General features: G+C 46.6%; 1 protein-coding gene across 3 annotated transcripts in view; it reads right to left on the bottom strand.

Annotated features, from left to right (window-relative positions):
• Nucleotides 1–4,339: 4,339 nt before the first annotated feature.
• The window catches only part of Eva1a (eva-1 homolog A, regulator of programmed cell death), a 49,848-nt gene continuing 28,099 nt past the window's right edge, over nt 4,340–26,088 (bottom strand). For all 3 annotated transcript variants that reach the window (XM_060383505.1, XM_060383506.1, XM_021664012.1), the window contains 2 exons: nt 25,733–25,884; nt 4,340–5,652 (listed from right to left, as the gene is read on the bottom strand). In XM_060383505.1, the coding sequence (XP_060239488.1) occupies nt 5,279–5,652; nt 25,733–25,832 (474 nt within the window). In that variant the 5' untranslated portion in view covers nt 25,833–25,884 and the 3' untranslated portion in view covers nt 4,340–5,278. The remainder of the gene's footprint in view (nt 5,653–25,732; nt 25,885–26,088) is intronic.

The raw sequence follows: 26,088 nt of genomic DNA on the forward strand, positions 1-26,088 counted from the left end.
TGACCATAAACAGCTTGAGGAGGGAACTGTTTGTTTTAGCTTACAGTCTGAAGGACTGAAGCAGGATAGGAGCTGGGAGCTTGAACTGATGGAGAGACTGTGGAGAGTGCTGTTTACTGGCCTTCTCCTCATGGTCTCCTCAGCCTGGGTTCACACAGAACCCAGGAACACCAGCCCGTTGCCACACCCCTAATAAATGGAGCCCTTCCACATTAACCATCAGTCAGGACAATGTGCCAAAGGTCAGTCTGGTGGGGGCATCTTCTCAGTTGACATTCCTTTTTTCCAGGAAGACGCTAGCTTGTGTCAAGGTGACATAAAAAACAAAAAACAAAACAAAACAAAACAAAAAAAAAAAAAAAAAGAAAAAAACCTAGGCAGCACAGCCCTGATTTATGACTTTCTTTTTTCCTGCCACTCTAAAACTTCATGAAACTTCTTCCACAATGGGGTAAACCAGGCCATCCTCATTCAAATTCGGCTCCATAATAAAGGTCTTATGCTCTTTTCATTGAGAGCAGTGCTTTGCATCAACAGCACAGTGTGGCTCAGAGTATGGAGAATCAAGGCAAGTTCATAAAAAATCACATATAGCCAGAATGTTCCAGAAACCATGGAAAAGTAATAGGAATATTTGACTTTATCTGGAGAAAGGAAAGAAAAACGTTTTCATGTAAGAGTACAAAAAGAAAAACAATTTATAATTTTAAACTTACACTTGTCAATTTTGAGATTTAGAATTAGTAATAATGTAACACCCTGACTTAAATTTGCAAGGGGACCTGGCATTACCATCTACTCCAGAGCGGCTCATAGGCTTGATATTGATATTTAAAGTAATGAACTCAGTGTTTAAAGCCAGAAAGTATTCTGATATAAAAAGGATGAATTTGGCTGACAAGGGGTAAGATGAACCCCTTGTCTATCCAATGTTTTTTTTTGGGGGGGGGTGGCAGGGGTGTTCATTTTCCAATTTGTGCGATTACAACACGACTGAGAAGATAAGAGGTAAGAAATGAGGTTAGTTTTGCTCTGCCCAAGGCAGACTGAGAAAACCACGTCAGTTTATTTCTTTATTTTCTGAGCTGTTCAGAATTGCCATTGTGATGAGTGCATGCTGGGCGAAGCACACCAGGGCCACGATGGCGGGGCAGGCTGGCTAGACTCATCCCATCCCAGCAGAGCTGAATTCAGAATACCTACACATGCAAACAAGTGATGGGATGCAAAGAGAGACTGGGATAAAGAAAATAAATCAGAAAACATTCCTCACAGAGAGATGGCTGTCAGAACAAGCCGACTTTGAATTTAATGTGAGTTCCTGTAAAAAAACCAAAAGATAAAAATCTCTTATGACCATCAGGTAACTTCAACTGAAGCACGAAAGTGTAAAACTCAATAACTATTGACATAAGACTCAAAAATGCTCAGAACAAGGCTTCGTTATAAAATTGAAGGCCTGGACACACTTCGGAGAGCGCCTGCGTCCAGTGCACAGTGGAGGCCCGGGGGTCTGTAGCCTGAGATCTGTGTGAGATCAGAGCAGTCAACCATTTGCCACCGAAAAAGAGCTGAGCTGGTGCATGCGCTAGAAGGTGAGTTTTTGTTCCACCTGGGGGTGAAATGTAACAGATGCCCCCCCCCCACGTTCAAGCTGGGTCTTCCCCGCGCAGGCTGTTGGCCCACCTGCCAGGCCTCTCTGAAAACACCTGCTCAGACATGAGCGGCAATGTCCTTCACCAGTGGCTCAGGTTTTCTTTCGTCTAAAGATTTATTTATTTATTATTTATTCAGCATTCTGCCTGCACACCAGATCTCACTATAGATAGTTATGAGCCACCATGTGGTTGCTGGGAATTGAACTCAGGACCTTTGGAAGAACAGCAAGTGTTCTTAACCTCTGAGCCATCTTTCCAGCCTGGCTCAGGTTTTCTAAGTGTCTCTCTAGTCAAGCTGGTGACCAAGAGTTACCCCAGCACCCATGGTAACCGTTAGAAGGCTTTTTAATCAATTACATGGGAGGCTAAAGAAGGAGAGGAGCCTTCAGTGGTTCCTGCCTTTGATTAACTTTGTCATTTGCTAAAGAATGGGTAGAATATTCTCCCAGGAAAGGTGTGATATGGTAAAAAAAAAAAAAAAAAAAAATTGGTCACTTAAAGAGAACTAAAGTCCAAGGGTGAGGGGACATGGCCTGAGCTACATTCCCAGTCTCTGGTGAGGGCCTTCTCAGTGCGCTGTGACATAGCAGAAAGGTAAGCATGCTCAAGAGAGATCCGTTAGTCCTCCCTCGTTGACTCTGATCAGGAATTCACTGCCTCGGTGAGGGTATTAATCTATCCATAAGGAGAGGACCCCACCCCCCAGCACTGTTTCCATGGCAATTAAATTTCAGTTTGGGTTTGGGAGGAACACTGAGCCCTAGCGTGGGACAGATTATACAGCTGTCTGCTGTGCAGTAAAATCCCACAAAACTTAATGACGTGAAAACAGCACTTTTTAAGCTCGTGAATTCCATGGAATCCCACTGCCGGGCACATTCTACAACTCGGCTCCAACATCCATGCCTATCATGCCATGAGGAGTTACTTTCCTGTGTCCCACTGGAACAGCATACATCTAGGAGTGCCCAGAGCAGACTGTGCCAATGGCAATGATGTTTGGATGTATCGAGCATTTGCCAGTGGCCACCTGTGCTGGCCAGCTCAGGACAGGAGGTGTGTGCAAGCTGCCTTGGGCAAGAGAGGCCTCCTTGAGCACTGAGATACTTTACTTTTCCCCAGGCATTGTCAGCAGGTCTTCTCAGCAGAGAAACCACACCCAGTACAACCCTTCTGTTCTCCTCCCTCCCTCCTTTCCCACATCTGCCCCCACACACACACGCACACACATTCCCTATGTGCTGTGTGGAAGCTTGGCATTCAACTCAATACAGGCGTGGAACAGTTGCCTCTGCAGAAGCAAACAAACACAGCAACAGCAAAAACCCGAGATGAAGCAGAGCTAGGAAAAGCCAGCCTCTCGCTGGTACCTGAGTCTCTGAGCCCAGCCATCCCTGAAGCCAGATCCATCTCTGTTCTTTTGAGTTTTACAAATCAATACATCCTTTTAAGTTGGTCTGTATTGTAAACACAAGTATCTTGCACAGAAACTGTTATAATTAAATTAAAACTTAATTAAAATATGAAATTGGACAGGTTAAAAAGAAAAATAAACTGCAATTCTTAGAGGACACAGAAGCTGATGGTCAGCTGTTGCCCAGGATCTTGTGCTCCTTGGATGGAGTCTCCACCACCTCAGCAATGGAAACAGCATGGACTTGGTGGAAAGCCATGAAGATAATTCAGGGAGCACTTGGAGAGCTATGTGACCCAGGCCCTGGCAAGCACATCTGCCACTGCAGCCTCTGTCCAGCTGGTCCCTGTGGATCAGCTTGGGCTACTTCCTGGACATGGAGGTAGAGACGACTGCTCCATTTTTCTAAGCGATGGAAACCAAGACTGGAGATGTCTATCTTCAGCTCAGGAAACAGGATGACTCCTGTGACTGGCCCCAAGTGACCCAGGTGACAAGGATGTATATCCAGAGATGCTAACTTACTACAACCTTTGGCACTCGCTATAGGCCAGGAGGAGGCTGATCTAAATAATCAAACTGGCCAGAGTTTCAAGCAAACTGTGTCAGCCCTTGGCAAGTGGAGATTGTGAGTGTGCAGTTAGTTCTTCCTACCCCTCGTGACTGAGAATGCATTTCTAAAAAGGCTACGCACTCCACAGTTCCCTGCCCATCTCGTAGCCTGGTGATAAGGCAAGGGACAGAGGAGTTGAAGTCTGGATATTGCAAAAGGGTCCTGGCCCAGGGCAAGAAAAGGGATCCCCCGTCAAACCTCTAGTTTCCTGTCTATGACCTGAGCGGTGATTCTCAACCATTCCAATGCTGTGACCCTTTAACACGTTTCTCAATAAAACGACTGTATCTCTACTTCATAACTGTAAGTTTGCTAGTGTTCTGAATCACAATGAACATATCTACTATGCAACTCCAAGGGGGCTGGGACCCAGAGATTGAGAAGTGCTGCTCGAGAGGACCGCTGTCTCACCGTGTCATCAATCTCAAATAGAGCAGTCTTCCTCCCTCCTGTCGTTGGGGCGTGCTCACTTTCCCTAGCTACCAACTTCCTATCGCTTGCTTAATAATAACTCAACCACAACCTACAACCTACACCCAGAACCCTTATCACAGGAACCCTGTTTGTAACTGTTCATCCTTCGGGACCTGCAGAGGCCGTGCTTGTTCTGAGCATACAGGCGTAAGTGTGACCAAAGAGACAGGGAGCAAAGGAGACCTTCATGGAATGTTTATTTTAGATACCGTTCTAATTTTGGCTTTAATCCTCACCTCTGGTTTCCACTAATTTCTTGGAAATCTAAACTTTTTTAAAAAACAAAATATTCTTTAAATATAACGAGTCTCTGAAGTCATGAGAGAGACTTTTCTTCTCTCCAAAAGGGAAGGACACATGATTTCTATTTTTATGCAGCATTTTCAAATACACGTGTCAATATATATTTTATAAACTACTAAAAAATAAAACCCTTTATCCTCTGAGGTTATTGATATATTCTAAGTCTCCAATACATCTCACACAACACAGTAAATTCCATTCATTTTCATGAATGAGGTGGGAACTAGACTAAAAAATAGGATTTTAATCCCTGAGGTGTCAGTTAAAATGCAGAGGTTGCCAAGAATTTGTTTTAAAAATTAGCATTAAATAATTAGCATCGGTCATGCTATCTCAATCAAAACCACTTCCAGCGCAAGGAGTCCTATTCGGGGTTAAGGTCACCCTGATATCCCCAGCTCTCCAGGTCTGAGAATTTTTTCTTTCCTTTTGTAAAGGAATAACGCAGCTGTAAGTCTGCACACAAACTTCTGAGCGCCTCAGAAAAAAAGGACCATTTTTCCTTTCAGCTCATCGTATCGCTGTCACGTGGATGGAGAGGACCCCTCAGCACCATTTCAAGACCTGGAAGGGTCGGGCTGGTGTGCCCACGTGGGTGTCAACTCCTGGAAAGGCAGGTGCCCCTGCTGGGGTGGTCTGTTTCTCCAGAGGTTAAGAGTTTAAATCAAACCTCTATGCTCTGGGAAAAGGAGGCTGGCCCTGTTCTTCCCAGAGCCCCACTAGCAGAGCTGGACTCAGCCACCTCACCGTCCCTGTCCGCAGAGCCCACCCTCTTTTTCTGGCAGTCTGCTGAGGTTCTGGGGTCCACTAAGAGCCCTAGTAGTAGCGGTTCAGGCTCCTGGTGCCAGGCGCCTCAGGCTGCCCGTTCATCCAGATCTCCCTGATGATGCGCTCGCGCTCCTCCAGCCGCTGCGCGCGCTCCAGCTCCTCGGCAGAGGTGAACACGTTCTTGTTTAAAGTCCTCTCGAAGCGGCGGTGTCTGCGCACAGACAGGTCCGACGCCGTGTCCTCGCTGCCATCCTCGCTGTCGCTGCTGTCGCTGCTGCTCTCAGGGTCCTGCAAGCACCTCCTCCGGGGACCCCGCCGGCAGTCCGTGTGGCAGGAGATCCTCATCACCAAGGCGGCCAAGGTCAGGCACAGGCCGATGCACACGCCGGAGACAAAGTACAGAGCGGCTCGCTCAGGGTTTTCTGCAGGGAGAGTAAGAAGGAGAAGGCACTGGACAGGAGTGCAGGGTCAGGGGCGCAGGCGCATGGTCTCACCAGGACCAAACTTGGACGGCAAACAGTGCCAGCCTTCTCAGGAACAAATTTCCTAACGTTTCCAAAGAGCATTATCAGGCCAGGTATGGTGGCTCGTGCCTATAAATAATCCCAGCATTGGAGATACTGAGACAGGAGCATTGCTGGGAATTCGAAGCCAGAGGGCCTGCCTCAAAAAGATTAAAGACAGTGGCAAGGTGGCTCAGTGGTGCAAATCCTTGCCTCCAAGCCCGAGGTCTGAATTACTACCCCAGGAATCTACAGGATGGAGAGAAGAATGGGACTCCCTCAAGCCGTCCTCTGACTTCCACATACATGCCATGGCACAGTGTACCAGAAAACACACACACACACATGCATACATACACACACATGCACACATGTACATACATACACAGAATAAAATGAAAAGGAAGAGAAAGACAGAATAAATAAGTAACACATCTGTTAGAGGCAAGGGTGTGTGAGATTATCACTCTTTTCAACTTTAACTTTGAAGTTATTTTCAAATAGAAAGTTGCTATATGTATGGTCTTTGGGTCTGGTTAATTTCTTTCTTTTCCTTTTTATTATTATTATTATTTATTATTATTATTATTATTATTATTATTTTACACTTTATTCACTTTGTATCCCCCCATAAGTCCCTCCCTCCTCCCCTCCCGATCTCACCCTCCCTCCCCCTTCTTCATGCATGCCCCTCCCCAAGTCCACTGATAGGGGAGGTGGGTCTGGTTAATTTCAATGTGTGTGTGTGTACACAACTTTTTAATACTAAAGTTTAGAATAATTCTTAATGTTAAAAGACCCAAGAAATTAAAAGGTAAAAAACTAATGATTCAGTCCCTCCCACATGGAGCAACCGTGCTCACTCTGAGCCGTGTTTTTCTGAAGACCTTCTTCCTGAGTGTCTAAAGGTTTCCATTCATCAACTTTCTCTCACAACTCTCTGGATCACTCATGAGTACCAGCTCCTGGTACCCATGCCCTTTGTCAACCAACCTCTTCTTTTTAAAATTTATTTATTTTTATTTTATATGCATTGGTGTTTTGCTTGCATATTTATCTGTGTGATCTCCTGGATCTGGAGTTTATCAGATCTCCTGAAACTGGAGCTACAGACAGTTATGAGCTGCCCTGTAGGTGCTGGGAATTGAACTTGGGTCCTCTAAGAAGAGCAGCCAGTGAGTGCTTATAAGCACTGAGCCATCTCTCCAACCTCCTCAACCTCTTCATTTTAAGGCCTACAGCTTGCAAGTCTGTGTGTGTATGTGTGTGTTTGTGTGTGTGTGAGAGAGAGAGAGAGAGAGAGAGAGAGAGAGAGGGAGAGAGGAAGAGAGAGAGAGTTATGAGTGTGTGTGTTCATGTGTATATGAGTGTGTGAATGTAAGTCTGACTGTGTTTGTTTCTGTGTATGTATGGAGTCTCGAGGGTAATCGGGTGTCCTTCAGGAACTGTCCACCTTGTTTTTTTGAGCCAGTGTCTCTTGCCCTTCTGGAATATATAAGGCAGACTAGGTCACATGACCTGTAGTCTCCACTCCCTCATGTTGGGATTACAAGCGCATGCCACCATGCCTGGCCTCTTAATTCTGGGTTCTAGGGACCAAACTCAGACCCTCATGTATATAAGGCAACACATTACTGAAGGAGCTGTCTTCCCAGGCCCTACTAACCTATTTCTACACAATATGGCAAAAGCAATAGGTGATTATAAGATGAGGTTATTTGAAGCTTCAATATGCCTTCCTCATAAATTCCCTTTCTTTCTCTCTTCCTGATCATGAAGATGAAGTCAGCTGCTGTGGGCAAATTGCTCATATGGAAGTCCAAGTATCACATAGCTGACAATGGCCTCCAGCCTTCAAAGGACCAAAGTTGCCAACAGCCATGCGGGAGAGCTTAGAAGGGAATCCACATCGAGGTAGAGCTTGAGGTGAGAGGATACAGCCTTGGCTTTCCAGCAGCCTTCTGAGGGGCCTTGAGCCAGAGAGCCCAGTTAAGCCACACACAGCCTTCCAAACCACAGAAACAGAGCTGTGGGTGCAACTTTAAGTTTTATTCAAGGGCTCATGTGCATGTGAGTGCAAGTATTCTAGGAGGCCAGAGTCCTCTGCAGTGACAGGTGGTCACGAACGCCTGCTGTGGGTGCTGAGAATCGAAGCAGTGCCTGCTCTTAATTGCTGAGCCATCCCTCTAGCCATCTGTGCTGTTTTAAGACCCTCAATTTGGGATAATTAGTATACAGCCATGGAGATAACTCATGTAGTCAATCACACATCTAAAAGCAGGGTAGGTATTGAGGAATGGCATCAAGTCCACTGAAAGGGGAGGCCTGAGGTGCTTGGCAGAGAAGGACATAATTGTCCTATGGATGAGGTGTATGCTCAGTGGGGCCCTTGGTGACCCTGGTGTAATGTACTCAACGGAATGAGAGCCACTGGGTGAACACAGCAGCTGTCCCTTTCATGAAGATATTCCTGGCCCAGGTCAAAGGCATGGTCAAAGTGATAGGACTTACATACACATCAGCAATCAATTTTCCACATTCTGTAGCCACTTGGGAAAGGAACTGACATGTTATTTGGGGGCATCGGACAACAGAAATAGGATCACAGGTGACTCGGAATTGCTTTGTAAGTTTAAGGCTCGGCATGGGGACACTGACCTGTAATCCCAGCACTCTGACAGTGGAGGTAGGAGGGTCAGGAGTTTACCAACACCATCCCCAGAGGCTGAGTTCAAGGCCAGCTTATGCTACAGGAGATCCTGCCTGGGGGAGGGCTGCATTTCTTAGTGAGATTTTCAGATCTGTGTGTTTATGGCAATAGCACCGTGCTTTGTAGAACAGACCCATAAAGTTCATTAAGTTGTTTACTGATAGCCCATAAACTGTTTCTGATATGTTTATATGTAATGACTTAAGGATGGGTCTAGCAAGCTGGCTCAGCAGGTAATGGTGCTTGCTGAGCAAGCCTGGAAAACTGAGTTCGATCCTTGGAACCCAAGAAAAGGTAGGAAAACCGAAAACAGGCCCCTCGGACAGTGTTCTCTTCTTCCTGGATTCTGTAAGGTCAGCAATCACGTTCTGCCACAGCTTCCCCCTATGGCTGACTGAAGCCTCTGAAATAATGAACCGAAAGAAACCCTCCAGCAGCTGGGCGCAATCCCAGCACCCAAGAAGGCAGAGATAGGTGGATCTCTGTGAGTTTGAGGCCAGCCTGGTCTACAAACTGAGTCCAGGACAGCCAAGGCTACACAGAGAGACCCTGTCTTGAAACAACAACAAAATCCTCCAGCTTTTAAATCATTTCTTGTATTTCATCACCAAAATGAAAAAAAAAAAAAAAGAATGTAGCTGGGTATGAGAAAGCATCCTAGAAAAACACAATTTCTGAGCTGAGAGTAGACAGGTGTGATGAGTTGTCCAGGTGGAGATCAGGAAAAGCGACACAGGGTACATGGTTGTGCAAGATGTGTAGCTTTGTGGGAAAGTGTGAGACGTCAATCTCAGACGGGCTGAGCTCCTCCTGCCTTCTCCTGCTGTGATCATCAAAACAAAACAAAAACGACCACAGCAACTTGCATAGGGAAGGGTTTATTTGGCTTACATGTCCCGGTAACTGCGCATCACTGAAGGAAGCCGGGGCAAGAACTCAAAGACGGGCAGGAACCTGAAGGCAGGAACTTAAGCCAAGGCCATGGAGGAATGCTACTTTCTGGCTTGCACACACCCCCCTGCCTCCAGATTATTTAGCTTGCTTTCTTATATAACGGAAGACCACCTGCCCAGGGGAAGCACCAGCCACAGTGGGCTGAGCCTCCCACATCAATCAAGCAAGAAAATGCCCCACAGACTTCATACGGGTCAATCTGATGGAGGCCATTCCTCTATCAGATATATCCGGGATTGTGTCAAGTTGACAAAACCAGCAAGCACATAACCCCAGCCCTGCAGTTCATGTTCAGCTGACCACAATTTGCTATCTAATGTCAGTTTGAGATAAGCCTGACTCAGAGACTTACGGATAGGGGACCCAAGAAAAAGTAGAAGATCATTAAGCTCTCTGATACATGGGATGTGACCTCTCATGAGCTTAAATCTCATGACTAGCCTCTCTGTTGTTTAGCAGGAAGAGGCCACTAAACAACTCCAGCCTGGGTCCATCTCAGCCTCATGGAGCCTGGCATCCCATTGCACATGATAAAATACAGGTGTGGGGGGGGGCTGGAGAGACGGCTCAATGGGTAGAGTGTCGGCTGCTGCTCAAGCGTAAGGATCTGACTTTGCATTCCTACCACCTCTGGGACAGCTGAGATGTGGGCACACGACCTTATCCCCAGCCCTGCAGAGGCAGAGACAGGTGTGTCCTGGGGACTCACTTGCCGGGCAGCTGAGCCCATCAGTGAGTTCAACAAGAGACCCTGTCTCAAACAATAAGGGGGAGAGTCTGACAGAGGAAGACAGCTGACTTTAGCCTCTGGCCTTCACTCATTGGTGAGTGTGCGCTACACATACACACACTACAGTGAGAGAGAAATAACTGGAATGGATGATGTGTGCCACACACTGGACGTAGACATAGACCTGGCAGTGGGTTGAGTCAGGGCTGAGGGGATGGATCTCTGAAAGGCAAGGGAGGCTCGGTCTCAGTGACCTTATCAGATCTCATTCCAGTGATAATTCAAAAGCATATTGCTGGAAAAAAAGCAAAATGAAAACCTATTTGCTGGAAAATGGGTTCTGTTGTTTACCAGAATGAAACCTCTCCCAGGGGCCATGTCCTGGCTTGGCTCCTCTGTGCAGAGAGATCCAGTGGCCCCTTCTCTCTAAAGCAGGCTTGACTCAGCCTCAAACATCCGCCCCCAGGTGCTCCAGCATTGATTTTTCTGCCACTATCCACATAGGACAGAAATAAGGTCATTGTACCTGAGGCGACAGCTTGTCAGGAAGCCCAGAGTCCTTCCTCTACCCACACAGCCCCCAGGGCCCTTGAGGCCACTGACCCTGCCTGCATTGCTTTGAGTGTAAGAGAGTGTGGGCTCTGCCTATGAGCTCTGCTCTTAGGGTAAGCCATCTTCACAGGGGAAATGTGTGCATAGAAGGGACAGTAGGGGGTGGTTCTTTAACAAATGTGTTTATTTTGTAATTTTGAGATTGGGTCTCATACAGTCCAGGCTGGCTTTGACATCCTGATCCTCTTGCCTTTATCTCCTAAGAACTGAGATCATGGGCATGCACCGTGACAGCCTCATGGGTGGCTTTGGAGAATGCATCTCAGTGCCTTTGACAGGCATTTTTTGGTTCTTTCCAAGCTGTACCTCACTGAGACGGCACCTTGACCACAGTGTGCTCACTGCGCTATCCCCACGAGGGAGCCACGCCTCCCCCCAAAGGTGCCCTTTCCCTCCCACACCTGAACTGTGCCTGCGCTATCCCCACGAGGGCCCCACGCCTCTCCCCAAAGGTGCCCTTTCCCCTCCCACGCCCGAACTGTGCGCGGCACAGTGAGCTCCCACCAAGTGCGAGTGGCCAGTGTGTAAAATAACATCCTGACAGTGAGGAGGCAAGCGCTCCTTGGGACTAAGACATCCTTTCAGGTCATTTCCAGGGCTGGCCCTCCTGCAGCCTGTGTGCAGTGAAGCCACACATGCACACGCGGGTCAGTGGAGGCCCACGGCTGACATCAGGAGTCTTCCTCAGTCTCTGTCCACCTTGTTATTTTTGAGGGGGAGGGGGTCTCTCAAAACCCAGAGTTTGCCCTTCTGGCTAATCTAGCTAGTCAGCTTGCTCCTGGCATCTCCTGTCTCCATCTTCCCAGCACTAGAACCACAGGCCGCCACATGCACATGCAAATGGGATGCAAACCAGACCTCTGATTCAAATAGCCCACACTGATGGGTTAGACATAAACGTGGAGTGGACTACCTGGAAAAACCTCTGAGGAGCTCAGACCACTAATGCAGGCTACAGACTCTAACTGCTCCTGTCTTGGCTTACCTCCACTCACTAAAAACCATGGCCTCAGACCATGAGGTTTTTGACACAATCACATTGACCACGTGACCCAGAACTGAACAGACACAGTGTGGAAATTGGACAAGTCCTTCACTTTCCAGTCCGCAGAATCACTCTGCACCTCCTTGTTGCAGTCTGAATGTGAAACATTCCTCCAGGCTCATGTCTGAACACCTAGTTCCTGGCCAGTGCTGCTCCTTGGAGGAGTTAGGGAATCATTAGGAGGTGGGGCTCACCCGAAGGAAGTGGGCCACTGGATGGGTGGGCCTGCAAGTAGACAGCCCTGCTCCACATCCTGTGCTCTCTGTTTTCTGACCCACCAGTATGTGGAGAGTCAGCCACAGGTTCCCACTGCCACAGATTCTCTACCACAATAAACTTTATCCCCTCAACTAAGAGCCCAAACTAACCCTCGTTCTCTTGCATTCCTTCTTACCAGGTGTTTGATCACGGCAAAAAGAAAGGAAGAAAGAAGAAGGACGAAAGGAAGGAGGGAGGGAGGGAGGGAGGGAGGGAGGGAGGGAGGGAGGGACCGAGGGAGGGAGGGAAGGAAGGAAGGAAGGAAGGGAAAGAAAGAGAGAGAAAGAAAGAAGGAAGAAGGAAAGAAAGAAAGAAGGAAGGAAGGAAAAGAGAAACTAACATTTCGGTCCTAACAATGGACCAAAAGAATGTTCAAAGACATAGACAGAAATACATATTGTATATACAGGCACAGGCACATACACTCTCAAGAATGGGAGGAAGGGATGAGAACAGTAAGGAAAGGGGAGAAAGAAGACAAGGAGGAAGGTTGATAGGAGATTGACAGGTAATAGATGGAATATAGGTAACACATAGATAGATTGGAAGATCAATAATACATAGATTGGAAGATAGATGGATACAGAAAGAAGATAGATGGATAGATGGATGGATGGACAGACAGACAGACAGACAGAAGGAGCTCCTATTAACTGAATCTTTCCCAGGATCTGGGAAAATATCTTTGTGCTGATCTTGTACCTTTAAACATTAGCACAGTTTAGGACAGTGGGTTGGTACTGGTACTCCTGGTTCAAACATTAAGACCCAGGTGACCCGTGTCCTTACCTGCATGAGAAGGAAAGCCATACTTGAGTTGAAGGGTAGAAAAAATTATTCTGACTCCCAAACCGCAGATTTGCAACACAGGCCCAACTTTTACCATTGCTGGATGTTTTTGTTTGTCTGTTTATGAGATAAAACTTTGCTGTGTAGCCCAGGCTGGCCCTCTTGCTCCTCTGCCATCCAGTTCCTGAATGCTGGGATTGCAGCCATGGGCCAACATGCCCACTGAATAGGCCTCATTTTGGAAACTGCTATTGTCATTCTAGCCTAAGTAGTTTTTCTCACTCATCAGAAAACACTTTCTTTTGCATGCAACATCCCAGATACAGACTCCAAAAGACATTCAGTCAAAGCGACCAAGCAGAGCAAAGGTATTTGTTGGTACTCACTGGGTACCAACCTGATGCTTCAAAGCACCTTTTCAGGATGGTGTAATTTGAATCATGCTAACTCACTTCTCTGCCTACATCAAACTGGAGTTCTAGACTGTTTGTTTTTACTCTCCTCTAATACTTCCTGCTCCAGGTCACTTCCCTCTAGGCCAATGACCCGCCCTGGTTTTAACCACATTCAGACATCTGCTTATTACCCAGGAAGTGAGGTGAAGAGGGCTTTTGTCGTTGTTTTCCTTTACTAAATAAAAATAAATGTATTACTCTATCTTGTTTCCTGCAGGGTCATTGTTTTCATGGGCAGGAAGAGGCCCTTTGGGGAGGTCCTGAGGCTGATCTCATTTGCATGCTGGGAAGCCAGATCATGCCAGGACTACAAGAAGGAACAGCCACACCAGATCAGGCCTAGTCTCCAAGCAAGTGTACCATGCTCCCTGCCTGAGGTTTCTTGCTGTCTTCAAAATGTTCAGTCTTTAAAGGGGAAAGAAATATGCTTACAGAATGGGCTTAAAGAGAGTAGCAGGATTGTGTGGACTCAGGGAGGACCCAGTGGAAAGCTTACACTGAGCTCTCCGTCATCATACAGATGTCTCCTTGTGGGAGGCAAGTCTTTTCACCAACACTCCAGGTCTCTGAAATGCTGAGGGAGGTTTCCCTCAGTCTCTTCCATTTCGGGCTTGTCCTGCTTGACAACAAGAAATACTGCCGAATCTGTCTGTCCCGCCTGCCAGGACAGTCTGTTGCTCCTTTGACCCCTTCCATCTTCTCCGCTCCCCCACCTCCTAGGCAGTAAGCACCCCACCAAGAAGCTTCCACTCTCCTAGTACTCATCTAGTCCACAGCATCATCAATTGTCGCTCCTCTTGTACTCCTTCAATTTTTTTCAACTTGATTCAAAGCACAGTCACCCTGGAGGAGAGAACTTCAACTGAAGAATCGCCCAGATCAGACTGGTCTATGGCCAAATCTGTGGACATTTCCTAAACTGCTATTTGATGGAAGAGGGTCCGGCCAATTGTGGGTGGTGCCATCCCAAGCAGGTGAGCCTGCAGTGTAGAAGACAGGAAGCTGAGCAAGCCAGAGGAAGCAAGCCAGAAAGCAGCACCCCTCTGTGGTCTCCGGGTCCTGCGCCTGGGTTCTCTGGATGATGGGCTGTAACCTGTGAGATGAAGTAAATCCTTTGCTCATCCTTGTTGCTTTCCGTCATGGTGTTTAATCACAGCAACAGCAAGCAAACTAGCTTCCCTGGGACATTAAATTAAATCATGACTATAAATTCTGTAAGTTCAGTTACTACATTTACTGTATGTCCATAAGTTTATTATATGTATGATTGTGTAAATGTGTCTACAGATATGTATATATGTTATTAGTTAGCTTTTTGTCTCTGTCACCAAAATACATAAGAAAATAATTTAAAGATTTATTTTGGCTCACAGTTCCAGAACTAAAGATTTAATTGGCATCTTGACACAATCTGGAATTCCCTGGAGGACAGTCACAAAGAGGGACTGCCTAGATCAGGCCGGCCTGTGGAGGACTGTCTTGCTGAGCTTAATAGGTATGAGGAACTCAAGCCCACTGTGGGCAGCACCATTCCCTGGGGTTGGTCCTAGACTGTGAAACAGAAAGAGTGAACAGCACAGCAGGAATTTGTGCATTTGTTTCTCTCTGCTCTTGATATTGGCCATGATACATGCAAGCTGCTTCAAGTTACTGCCTGGATTTCCTGCAATGGTTGGCTGTAACCCGCAATTATAAACTAAATAAAACCTTCCTTCTTTAAAGTTGCTTTAGCCAGTGGATTTTATCTCAGCAACATAAATGAAACCAAGACACCGAGGGTTTGATCCATGGTCACTTGGCCCTTGCACTTGGACAGATATCATGGCAGTGGCAGTGTAGGGCAGAGATGCCCTGCTCACCCCAACTCACAGGAAGTAAAGAGTAAGACTGGAGGGGCCAGGAGAAAAGTATCTTCAAGGATCCCTTACTCCTCCAAGCAGGCTCCACTTACTACAGTTTCCAGAAACTGCCAACACAGCACCCCCAGCCAGGGACAAAGCCCACAAACTTTCGAGAGACACTTTATATCCAAACAGTGTGTGTTATAATCATGTATGTACTTGTACATGTTTATGAATATATGATGAAATAACATGAAAGAATAGCAAAAGGGGCCAACAAGATATCTCAGTGGAATCAGTGCTTGCTACCAAGCCTGGCAACCTGCTCCCTGCTCCCCAGGACCAACATGGTGGAAGGAGAGCACCAACTCCTACAGGTTGTGCTCTGAGCGCCACATGCACACCAGTTTGCACACACATGGCATGCACACATACGGACACACATGCATACACCCACGCATATATATACAAATAACCAAAGCCATAGTAGCTCAGCCAGGGGCAGTGATACTTCACAGTTTACAAAAATGGCTTCTTGTCTTCATTAGTTGGTTGAAAGAGTATTAAAAAAAAAAAAAAAGGAATAATGAGTAATGGAGAGGTTTCTCATGGCTAGGAGCACTGGCCACTCTTCCAGGGGACCCAGGTTCAATTCCCAGCAACCTCAGTGTGGTTCATAACTGTCTGTAACTCCAGTTCTGAGGGATCTGACTCCCTCTTCTGGCCACACTGGGCAGAAGAAGTAAAAAATAAGACAAAACAGTGATGATGGGAGTATTTTGCACCCAGCGCTGCCTCCTCCTCATTTTCTTGTTTGCTTATTTGCTGTTTGCTACTTTTTAGGGATTCTTGGAGAGCCAAGCAGGCTGAGCTCCTCATGGGTACTGCCATGTGGGCTCTCGAGGTTGGCACCCAGCCTCACCTGAAAGCAAACCCTCCTCTGTCAATAGCAAGGGAGATCCCAACTGTTAAAATGCGGGGAGCGGAGGAGATGGCTGGTGGTTGAGAGTACCAGCTCTTGCTCAGGTTCCCAACGCCCACATCAGGCTGCTCATAACTGCCTGAATCTCCAGCTCCAGGGATCCAACACTCCCATCCGGGTTCCTCAGGCATGCACACACACACAAATAAAAGTAATAACTCTTTTTCAAGTTTAAAAATAAATAAATAAATAATAAAAGCTTTTGAGAAGCCGTATAAAAGTACAGCATTCAGCTTAAGGGGACTTGCTTTATTTCACAGTCTCACTGAGCGGACAGCACTCCGGAAGCTCTCAGCAGCTAGGGGCAAGAAGTCCTCCTCTCTCAGTAACAGAAACCACAAACAGTAACACTTTCTCACATCTGCAAATTTTCGACTGGCTCAGTTGAGCTTCCCCTCTATTGCTGAAGGACCACGTCCTTCACAGCAAGCTCAAGAGAAACTCCACCCAGATTCTAGCCAACTATTCACAGCCAGTACAGCTGGCCTGCAGGCGAGTGGCCACATACAAACTGTGAGCTTCGGGCTGGAGGACTGGCTCAGATGACAACACGCATGCTGTGGAAGCATGGGGACCTGAACCCCAGCACCCACATAATAAGAAGCTGGGTGTTTATGTCTATAACCTCAGTTCTGGAGTGGTAGAGACAGCAGATTCTCGGGTTCTTCCAGCCAAACTGGTGAGCTCCAGATTCAACGAGAGACCCCGTCTCAAAACATCAGGGGGAGAGCAGCAGTCTAAGACAGCGGACATTGCCTTCTGGCCTCCACACACGCACAGCACACACACGCGCCACATTCACACACACATGCATGCACTAATACAAACATGGTCTTACACCATGCACAAATATGATGGGTGCAGTGCGGCTTGCCTATAATCTTAGCGATTTTGATGGTCAGAAGTTCAAGGACAGGCACAGCTACATGAGATCCTGTCTCAAAAAAATAACATTGTAAATATTACAGACACAGACAGACACGCACACGCACACACATACACACACACACACACCCCACATTTACCTTTAATAATCTACCAAGATCTCTTCACAAAAATACTACAACCTGCAAAGTGAAATGACAAATTAGAAAACAAAACTCATTACATTGCCAGGAGAAACAGGATCAATGGATAAATACTTAGAAAAAGCATCAAGAAAGTAAGCAGCAGGGCTGCAGAGATGGCTCAGCAGCTAAGAGCACTGACCGCTCTTCTACAGAATGGGGGTTCAGTTCCCAGAACCCACATAGCAGCTCACAACCATCTGTAGCTCCAATTCAAGGAGCTTTGACGCCCTGCTCTGACCTCCTCAAAGCTGGTGCATATATACTTGCAGGCAAAACACCCACACACAATAAAGAAATATTTTCAATGACACTAAGTAACAGCCAATAAAGAAAATTTAGAAATCATCTGAGCAATTCACAGAAAAAGCAACAGGCCTGGGCTCTTCGCATAGGAAAAATGGCCCCGCTTCTGCCCAAGGGACTGGAGCGCTGTGGGCTACAAGCTACAGCTGGCAGGATGCCTGCACTTATCAACAAAGTCCCACTGAAAGTCAGGCGTGCCTATCCAGTCATGCAGCCTTTGTCTGAGTCTCTGTTACAATAAAGTGAAACTGGTAGAACACAGGATAGACCGCAAAACGGAAAACACTCTCTGGCACTTTATGGAAAAACAAAGTTTGCTGACCCCTGGCCAAGAGAAATTAAATTACATTCAGGGAGACTTCTTCATCTATCAGATTGTCAAAACTCCAAAAACAATTGAAAACATTGTTCTGGGCCTTTGCATATGTCTCTTTCAAAAGAATGAACTAGTAAAGCTCTTTAGGTAGCAACTTGGTGACATTTTTTTTCCCTGGAATCTGTATGGGACATGATCCAGCCATTGTATTTGGGGAAACCAAGTCTGGAAATGCCTGGGACATGTGTGCCACGGTTACTGGTCACTGCTCTGTTTGAGAAAGATCTGAGCCATTCCCAGCAGCCATCTAGGAAGGGCCAGCTAAGCGCGAGGCCATGAGCGCAGTGGAGAGGCAAGCACTGTCCAACAGAACAAGCATGGCTACTCTGCACTGCCCTGCAGTGTCTCCAGGACCTAGTGCTCGGTGGGAAAGGCAGGAGGCCGACTGTATTTGATTCACCTCTCATATATAAAATAGGGGGAAAGGTGACCAGAAGGAAACACAAAAGCCTATGAGTGAAATGAATAGAGGGGACGGCATTGAGATTAGGCATTTTTCTGTGTCTTTTCATGGAGTGGTAAGGAGAAAGACAAGAGAAAGCAGGGCGAGCACAATGTGTGTTGATGGGAGCACGTAGACAGGGACCGGCACTAAACTCACTGACTGACAAGGCAACTGCAAAGGAGAACACTAAAAGAATGGAGACCTGAGCCAGGCACTTGCACTAAATCGCCCAATCATTAAGTGAAAATGCGTAATTATTCCATTTATTCTTTCTAATGGCCCTATTAGAAATTATTAATGAGGCTATTATTATTAATGACAGTATCTTGTTTATAAAGCATTATATTCTGATTAACGAGTTGCTTGCAAATGATTAAGATGAGAGATGTTAACTCCCTCAATACAAGTGCTGAGGCAGGGGAATAAAACACAAGTCAAGGAAACATGGACGAGTGAGAGAGCTCTTCAGCCTTCTTAGACAACCAAGATTTTACTCCACCTGTAGCTTTAAAACAGCTGTGACAGCTAAAGCACACCGCACATTTGGATTATTTTGGCACATGTATGTGCCTGTGATGTGTGCACACATACATGTAGAGGCCAGAGGTTAACACCTGTGGTGTCTTCCCGGATGGCTCCCCCTTCCGTATTAAGGCAGCACCTCTCCCTTGAGCTCAGAACTCACCCATTTGGCTGGCCTAGGACCCAGCTAGCTCCAGGATCCCATCTCCACCTCCCGTGTGCTGGGGTTGCAGGCAGGCCACCACACTCACTGGCATTTGTATGGGTGTTGGGTTCTGAAGCCCAGTGCTCACTCTAGTACAGGAAGCTCAAGATAGCAACAAAATAAAGCGAATTACATCCTCACACCTGCACTTTAGACACACCATTTTGCTACAAACCCAGGCTATGGAGCGGCGTTGGAGGCAGGAAGATGGTGATCAATAGCATTATGGCAATTTGGGCAAATACAAGATGGAATTAAAATCAGTCAGTGATGGGGCATGAAGGGGGGCGGGGACACAACTAAAAACTGGAAGTGGTGAACAGACAGACCTTAACCAACGGATGTCGTCTGTAAAGGAGACACATCTACAGGTAAAAATCTTATTTCTGAGTTAGGTACACAGACACCCGAGTCTAGGCTGAGCTCGGGAGGCTACGGAGCTCAAGAAGAGAGAGAAATGGGAATTCTCTAATGTATGGATAACACAAGTAGAAATCAATATTCCAGTTGGACACCAGTCTCACAAGGTGTTACCAATGAACTACAGAATAGCACTAAGCAGGCTGGGGCTGGGGGCTCAGTCAGTAAAGCATTTGAAGAATCCGAGTCTCATCCCTAGAATCTACCTTTAAAAAAAAATCAGGGAAGGAGTGTTTGTGTAATCCCAGGGCCTAGAAAAGGGAGGCAGGCTGATTCCCGAGGCTTACTGGCCAGCCAGCTTGGCAAATTTCAGACCAGAGAGAAACCCTGTTCTCCAAAAAAAAAAAAAAAAAAAAAAAAAAACAAAAAAAAAAACAGATGGTACTGGCAGAATGACAGCTGAAGCACACACACACACACACACACACACACACACACAGTACCATGCACAAACAACATTCAAAAAATATAACGAATCAAAATAATGTAAAGAGTATACAGACACTTGATCCTCGCACTCATACAAATTATAGTGGAATACAGACACATTGACAACAGATAGCATCAGTACATTGCTACACACTATACCACGCATGTTCTCTATCCCCCTAAATAGCACATCATTTACATACTTCTATTTCACTTCCTATTCAGCTAATTTTCTCAGTTTTTTCCATCAGAATGAGAAAGTTCTTGCCCTCATAGTAATGTGTCTGCCTACATCTCTAATAAGAAATCCCTAGCGGTGGGATTCCTAAGTACATAATATATGCACGCTTATGGCCTTCGCATAACTATTCCCTAGAGAGCATGCCTGCATCTGAGATTCTGGCTTTTGTGCAAGCACTTGGCTCGCTGCACTCCCTTCCCGTCCTCACTGTTCATGTATTTGCTAAAATTTGAAACTGTTTGGTTTCCTCAGCCATTTGCATTTTTCCTCAAGCAAACTGCTAATTCTTGTCCTTTGTCGCTTTTCTCCTGGGATTCTTTCCTTGGGTCTCTTTGATTAAATTTCTGAAATTTTATATGTTATAAATTTGAACATTTAATCATTAGTAACTTTTTGTTGTTGCTGCTAAAGAAAGAGTCGGCTTAGTGTGGTGGTTACAATTGTAATCCCAGCACTTGTGAAGCTGAGGTGGGCACATTGCCAGGAGTTAGGGGCCACCCTGGGCTATGCAGTTTATCATTTCTTTTCAGGGAATGTTTCGTTGAGCGGATAGTGTTAATTATTAGAATAGTTAATGTTGGGGGTGGCTGATGTGGAGAATCGTAAATCTCTAATGTAGTTACAGTATAAAATCCATGTCACACATACACTGGACACAATGAATCCAAAGCAAACAAGAGGACCACAGAGGAGCTCAGCTGGGATCAGGGGCCATGCGGGTCTGCTGGTTTCCACCCGCACATTAACCCTAGCTAGAGAATCAGGAAGTAAGGCCAGCCCTTTCCCAAAGGAAATCTAAACTGAACCCAAGTCCCTTCCTTTTCAAAAAACATCTAGAAATACCAGCTAACACACACATGCACAAGCTAGCTTCCAAAAGATAAAACTTACAGGGGTGTGTCCACATGCAATCAAAGAGCTGCTTCTCTATAACCCTGTCTGGTCTACAGAAACATCCTTAGAGGTCATCCATCTTGCAGAAAAGCACAGCTTTGGGTTAAAGAGGCAAATCTAGGGGGCTCCCAGATTTACACAACATTCTATCTCCCTTTCTCCTGGAAGATTCAAACACCTCACATGACCCCTAAAACTAACACACACACACACACACACACACACACACACATATACTCAAACACACACACATTTGTCAAAGGACTAAGACAGTTCTGTGCATTAGCAAGTAGCAAGTGTGCTGCTAAAGAAACAGACCCTCGTGGGTTGGACAAGAGGCAATTTGTATTAGTCAGGATTCTTCTGAGGAATAGAATGAACACGGATGCAGCAGAACCTAGACACCTGGTGGGAGGCTTTAGCGTCCAATAGTCTTCAGGCTCAAGAGCCAAGAAAGCCAAGCATTGCTCAATTGTTGGAGCAGCTGGAAGCACCCAGAATATGAAGGACCAGTGATGCAGAATGAAGGGTTGGAAGCCTCCTGGAGAATGCTGGTGGCAGTCCCCACTGGGGATGGACTAACCTGGTATCTGATGTCCAATGATCAAGGCCAGTGGCAAGAAACACCGCTCAGGAGGAGCAGCTCCCACCTGTGACAGTCCATTGCAATCACCAGCCTAACACAATCGTGAATCTTATGGAGAGAGAATCTCAGTGACAGCTGTCTAGATCAAGTTGGCCTGTTGTCATCTCTACGGGGGATGGTCTTGATTGAGGTGGGAAGACCGGGGCCACTATGGGTGGCGCCATTCCCTCTGCAGGGGATCCCTTTCTGTTGAAGTGAAGAAGTGAGCTGAGTACAAGCATGAACACATTCTTCCTCTCTCTGCTCCTGACTGTGGATAAGACTAGCTGCTTTAAGTTCAAGCCACTTTAAGTTTCCTGTAGTTTTGGACACTAACCTGAAGGGTGAGCTAAAGTGAACGCTTTATCTCACACATAGGTTTTCTGCTTGTTTGTTGCTTGTTTTTTCCAGGGTTTTTATCGCAGCAGCACGGAACAGCACTGAGAAAGCACCTGCACAGGTTTCCCCTTCTCCCTCTTCGCCTTTCCACTTTGACCCCGCCTATGAATGGAGACACCTCCACTCAAGGTGAGTCTTCTCTTCTCGGCTCAGTGTTCCGCGTACCAGTCTCTGAAAATCCCGTTAGACAAACCTGGACACGTGACAAAACTCCAGGCACCCCTCAGTCAGTTCAGGTTGACAGTGGGGACCAACCAGCACACAACTGCAGAGTAAGCCGGAGAGGCTGGGTCCTGCGAGAAACTGACGACTAGATAGGGGAGAAAGGGCACAGGAGAGAGCAATGCGAGAGCAACATGCCCGACAAGTCTCTCCTGCCACGCTTTCCATGTTTGTTCTAATATATCTACTATATTTTCTTTAAGGACCGTGTCCTAGTTGCTGTGAAAAGCAACTCTTCTAAAGAAAACCACTTAATTAGGGCTGGGTTACAGTTTAGAGGTTTGCTCCACTCTCAGCCACGATGGCAAGCACGCAGGAGGACAGCGCTGGAGAGGAGCTGAAGAGTTGCACACCCAGAGCTGCAGGCAGCAGGAGTGAACTGAGACACTCTTTCACCAACGGGCCACACCTGCTCCAACAAGGCCCACCTTCTAACAGTGCCCACCATTCCCTAGGAGCCCACGGGGCCAATTATGCTCAAACTGCCACAGACAGTAACTGTTTTTACCTATTGTGTTCATCTTTGTGTTTTAAACTTCCTTTTTCATGACCTCTATAATTGAAGAGTGTTTCTGATTTCAAAATCATTAAAAAATATATATGTATGTGTACGTTTGTGTGAGTGTGTGCACCTGCATGAGATGCCAGCTGAGCCTAGAAAAGGTTGTAAGCTCTTCTAGTGCTGAAGCTCTCACATGTGAGCGCCAGGAACTGAACTTGGGGATACTCTGCAGGAGCAGTGTTCTCTCCTAGCTAATGAGCCATCTGTTCAGTCTCTCAGAATCAATTTTAATCATTGTCTTTTATTACACATAATAAATTTTATTTTAGAGACCCAAGTTTCCACTTTCTGGCATTCACTTTAAACCTCAGCCCACGTGTATCTAATTTAAAATGTACACACATAATTTATTTTGGGGGCTCTGGTAGCACGGCATGCATGCGGGGTCAGGGGACAGCTTACTGGAGTAGGCTCTCTGTCCCGCTCTGTGGACCCTGGGATCCACACGCGGGGTGTCAAGCTCGGAAGCCCATGCCTTCACCCGCTGGGCCGGCTCCTCAGCATCCCACAGGCTTGTTTAAAAGAGGAAACTTACTACTGCATCCAGGCACCACTAATTCCAGTGTAATGGCTTAGGGAGAAGGAAGGTCAGAGGAGACAGAAAAAATAAATAAATAAAATAAACAGGGCCACGGGCTTTTTCAGACTCACCAAGAGCACAAGCCACTCAGCAAACAGCAGCCAATTCAATGAATTACCCCATTCAGTGTCACAAGCCCGGGTCAGGCTGGTCAGAATGGAAACTCTCCAGGTGCCTCCAGCACCGAGCAGAGTGCCAAAGTCCAGCGCTGTTTGCTCTCATCAGAGGCATTTTCACCCAACAGCTGGTTTGCAGGTCTCCTTGAGACTGGAAATCCCAGCCCCCGCCCCTGCTGCCCCTGCTTACTTTGGGAAGTCTTTAGGACAGAGAAGGTAGATCCTTCTCCAGGCACCCTGTAAACGTGTTGTCACAGCCCCAAATGCCCCCACTGTGGCTTCAGGGTCCTTAATTCCCCCCAAGACTCTCTCTCTCTCTCTTTCTCTCTTTCTCTCTCTCTCTCTCTCTCTCTCTCTCTCTCTCTCTCTCTCTCTCTCTCTCGCACACGCACACACACACATACAGCTTGAAGAAACAGCCAAGGGGCTGGAAGTGTCGTTCAGTGTAGAGTGCTTGCTTAGCCTGCACGAAGCCCTGGGTTCAGTCTCCTGCGTAAACCACATGGGACATCTGAAGACAGCCTGTGAGACTGTCTCCACAGGAAACTAAGAGTGAAATCCCTCTGGATTTCATATGCCTGGATACCCAGGAAGGAGGGAACATTAGATTTCCTTAAATGGGGCAAAGAGTTGGATTCTCTGCTCAGGAAAGAAGAACCGGGACATATGTCACCCATGGACTGGACATCCTCTGTTGATGGTCAACAGATGTAAACAGACACTTTAGATGTACCTGTGAGGGGTTGTCTAGTTAAGGCTAGGCTCTGAGGACATCTGTGAGAGACTGTCTTTTTAAATATGTGTATATATGTATATAAATAATATATATAATATATATTATAATATATAATTTTATATATATAAAATTAACTGGTTTTTCATACTCCATACTTTCATATTTCATACTTTCATACAGTGTATTTTGATCATAATCACCTACCCTCCTCCCCGGATCTCCTCCTAGACTCATCCTTCATGTCCTTTAGGGGATTATTTATGGTATTAATTAATATGAGAAAGATCAGTCTCCGTTGGAAAAGGTGGACTCATCCTCTGGACAGAGGACCTTGGCCCTGCCGACAGAAAACAAGCCCCGAGTGGCATGCGTGCAGTCGCCGCTCTGTTCCTGGTTGAGAGAGACCACGGCAGGCTGCTGCATGCACCTGCTACCTGACATCCCCACCATGCTGGACTGTAACCCTGAACTGTGAGCTGAAGTAAACCCTTTCTCTCTTAAGTTGTGTTTCTCAGGGTGTTCTGTCACAGCAACAGGAAAGTGACCAAGTCACGCTCCACCTTGCCAACACAAAGGAGTCAGAGGGGTTGGCCCTCAAGAGATGCCTTCCAATCGCTAAGCCAGTGGAATCAGAAGCATCTGACTTTACATTTGAATTCTTAAGATACCAATATGAATTCTGGCTGGAAAACTAGGAAATACAACCCTTCCCCTAAAGGGAGTTGACTCAGAACCTTGGCCCATTCTTCATACACTGTCCATACAACTCCAGGCAACACAAAACAAATCAAAGATTAAAACACTCACTCCAGCAACACAGAAGTTCGACTGTTCAAATGATGGAGCATTCCTGTATGTTATTAAATAGCACTTTTCATGTAAACAGTACCTGTTCTCCAAGAAAAAAAAAATCTTAAGGAGAAAGTCAGCCATCTTGCTGAAGAACACAGCTTTGAATGAAGAAAAGGCTAGCATCAGTGTCTCCAAGTCACAAACCTTTTGGCTCCCTCTCTTCCAGAAGGAAGGCTCTTAAACACTTCTGATGGCTCTGACACACAGAGAACACACACACACACTCTCTCTCTCTCTCTCTCTCTCTCTCTCTCTCTCTCTCTCTCTCATACTCACAGACAAGCAACTTGTGTGGTGTTGAGAACCTAGAGAAATCCTCAGGCTGGTGGACTCCTCAGTACCTTTCTTAGTGGTTGATGTGCTGAGAAGGGAAAGCAGCAATGGCCTATGGCCAAAAGGGAACTAAGCGTTTCTCTAGAAACACAAGACTGTCAGGAGTAGTCACCTGACAAATTAGAGGACATGCTACTTCGATAATAACCTGAAGAACTTTCATCTCAAACCCAACGGAGCAGAGGGATGACCACTCACTTCTCTCCTAGAACAAGATCAGACCCAGGCCAGCGGGAAGCAGGCCAGGACTGAGCCCCAGGCCATAGCCCTGGCCAGCAGACACCAGAACCCACCTGAGATGTAGGAATAGGCCGCCAGGATGCTGCTGAGCAAAGCCATCTCCAAGGGCTCCGTGGCCACCGGCTCCATGCTGGGGCTGAGGGGCAGCCTCATGTGGCATCGGGAGAAGAGCTCCTGGCACTTCTGGATCCCTCCTTCTCTTCTCCTGTTTGGGGACATAAAGTGTACAGTGAGGCAGGCGGCTTTCCTGGGGTTGTGTTTCCAGGAAAGCAGTCTTTCCCAGGCAGGGAGACACAAAGGTCAGGGTCTTGTCCTTTGATCTGGTGAGGTGCCTGGTTTTCAAGAGGCAGTGTGTTCACAAATACTCTGTGTTTTTCCTGACTTTTCTGCTTTCCCTGCCCCACTACAG

Source organism: Meriones unguiculatus, chromosome 5 (assembly GCF_030254825.1).
Source record: "Meriones unguiculatus strain TT.TT164.6M chromosome 5, Bangor_MerUng_6.1, whole genome shotgun sequence".
NCBI lineage: Eukaryota > Metazoa > Chordata > Mammalia > Rodentia > Muridae > Meriones > Meriones unguiculatus.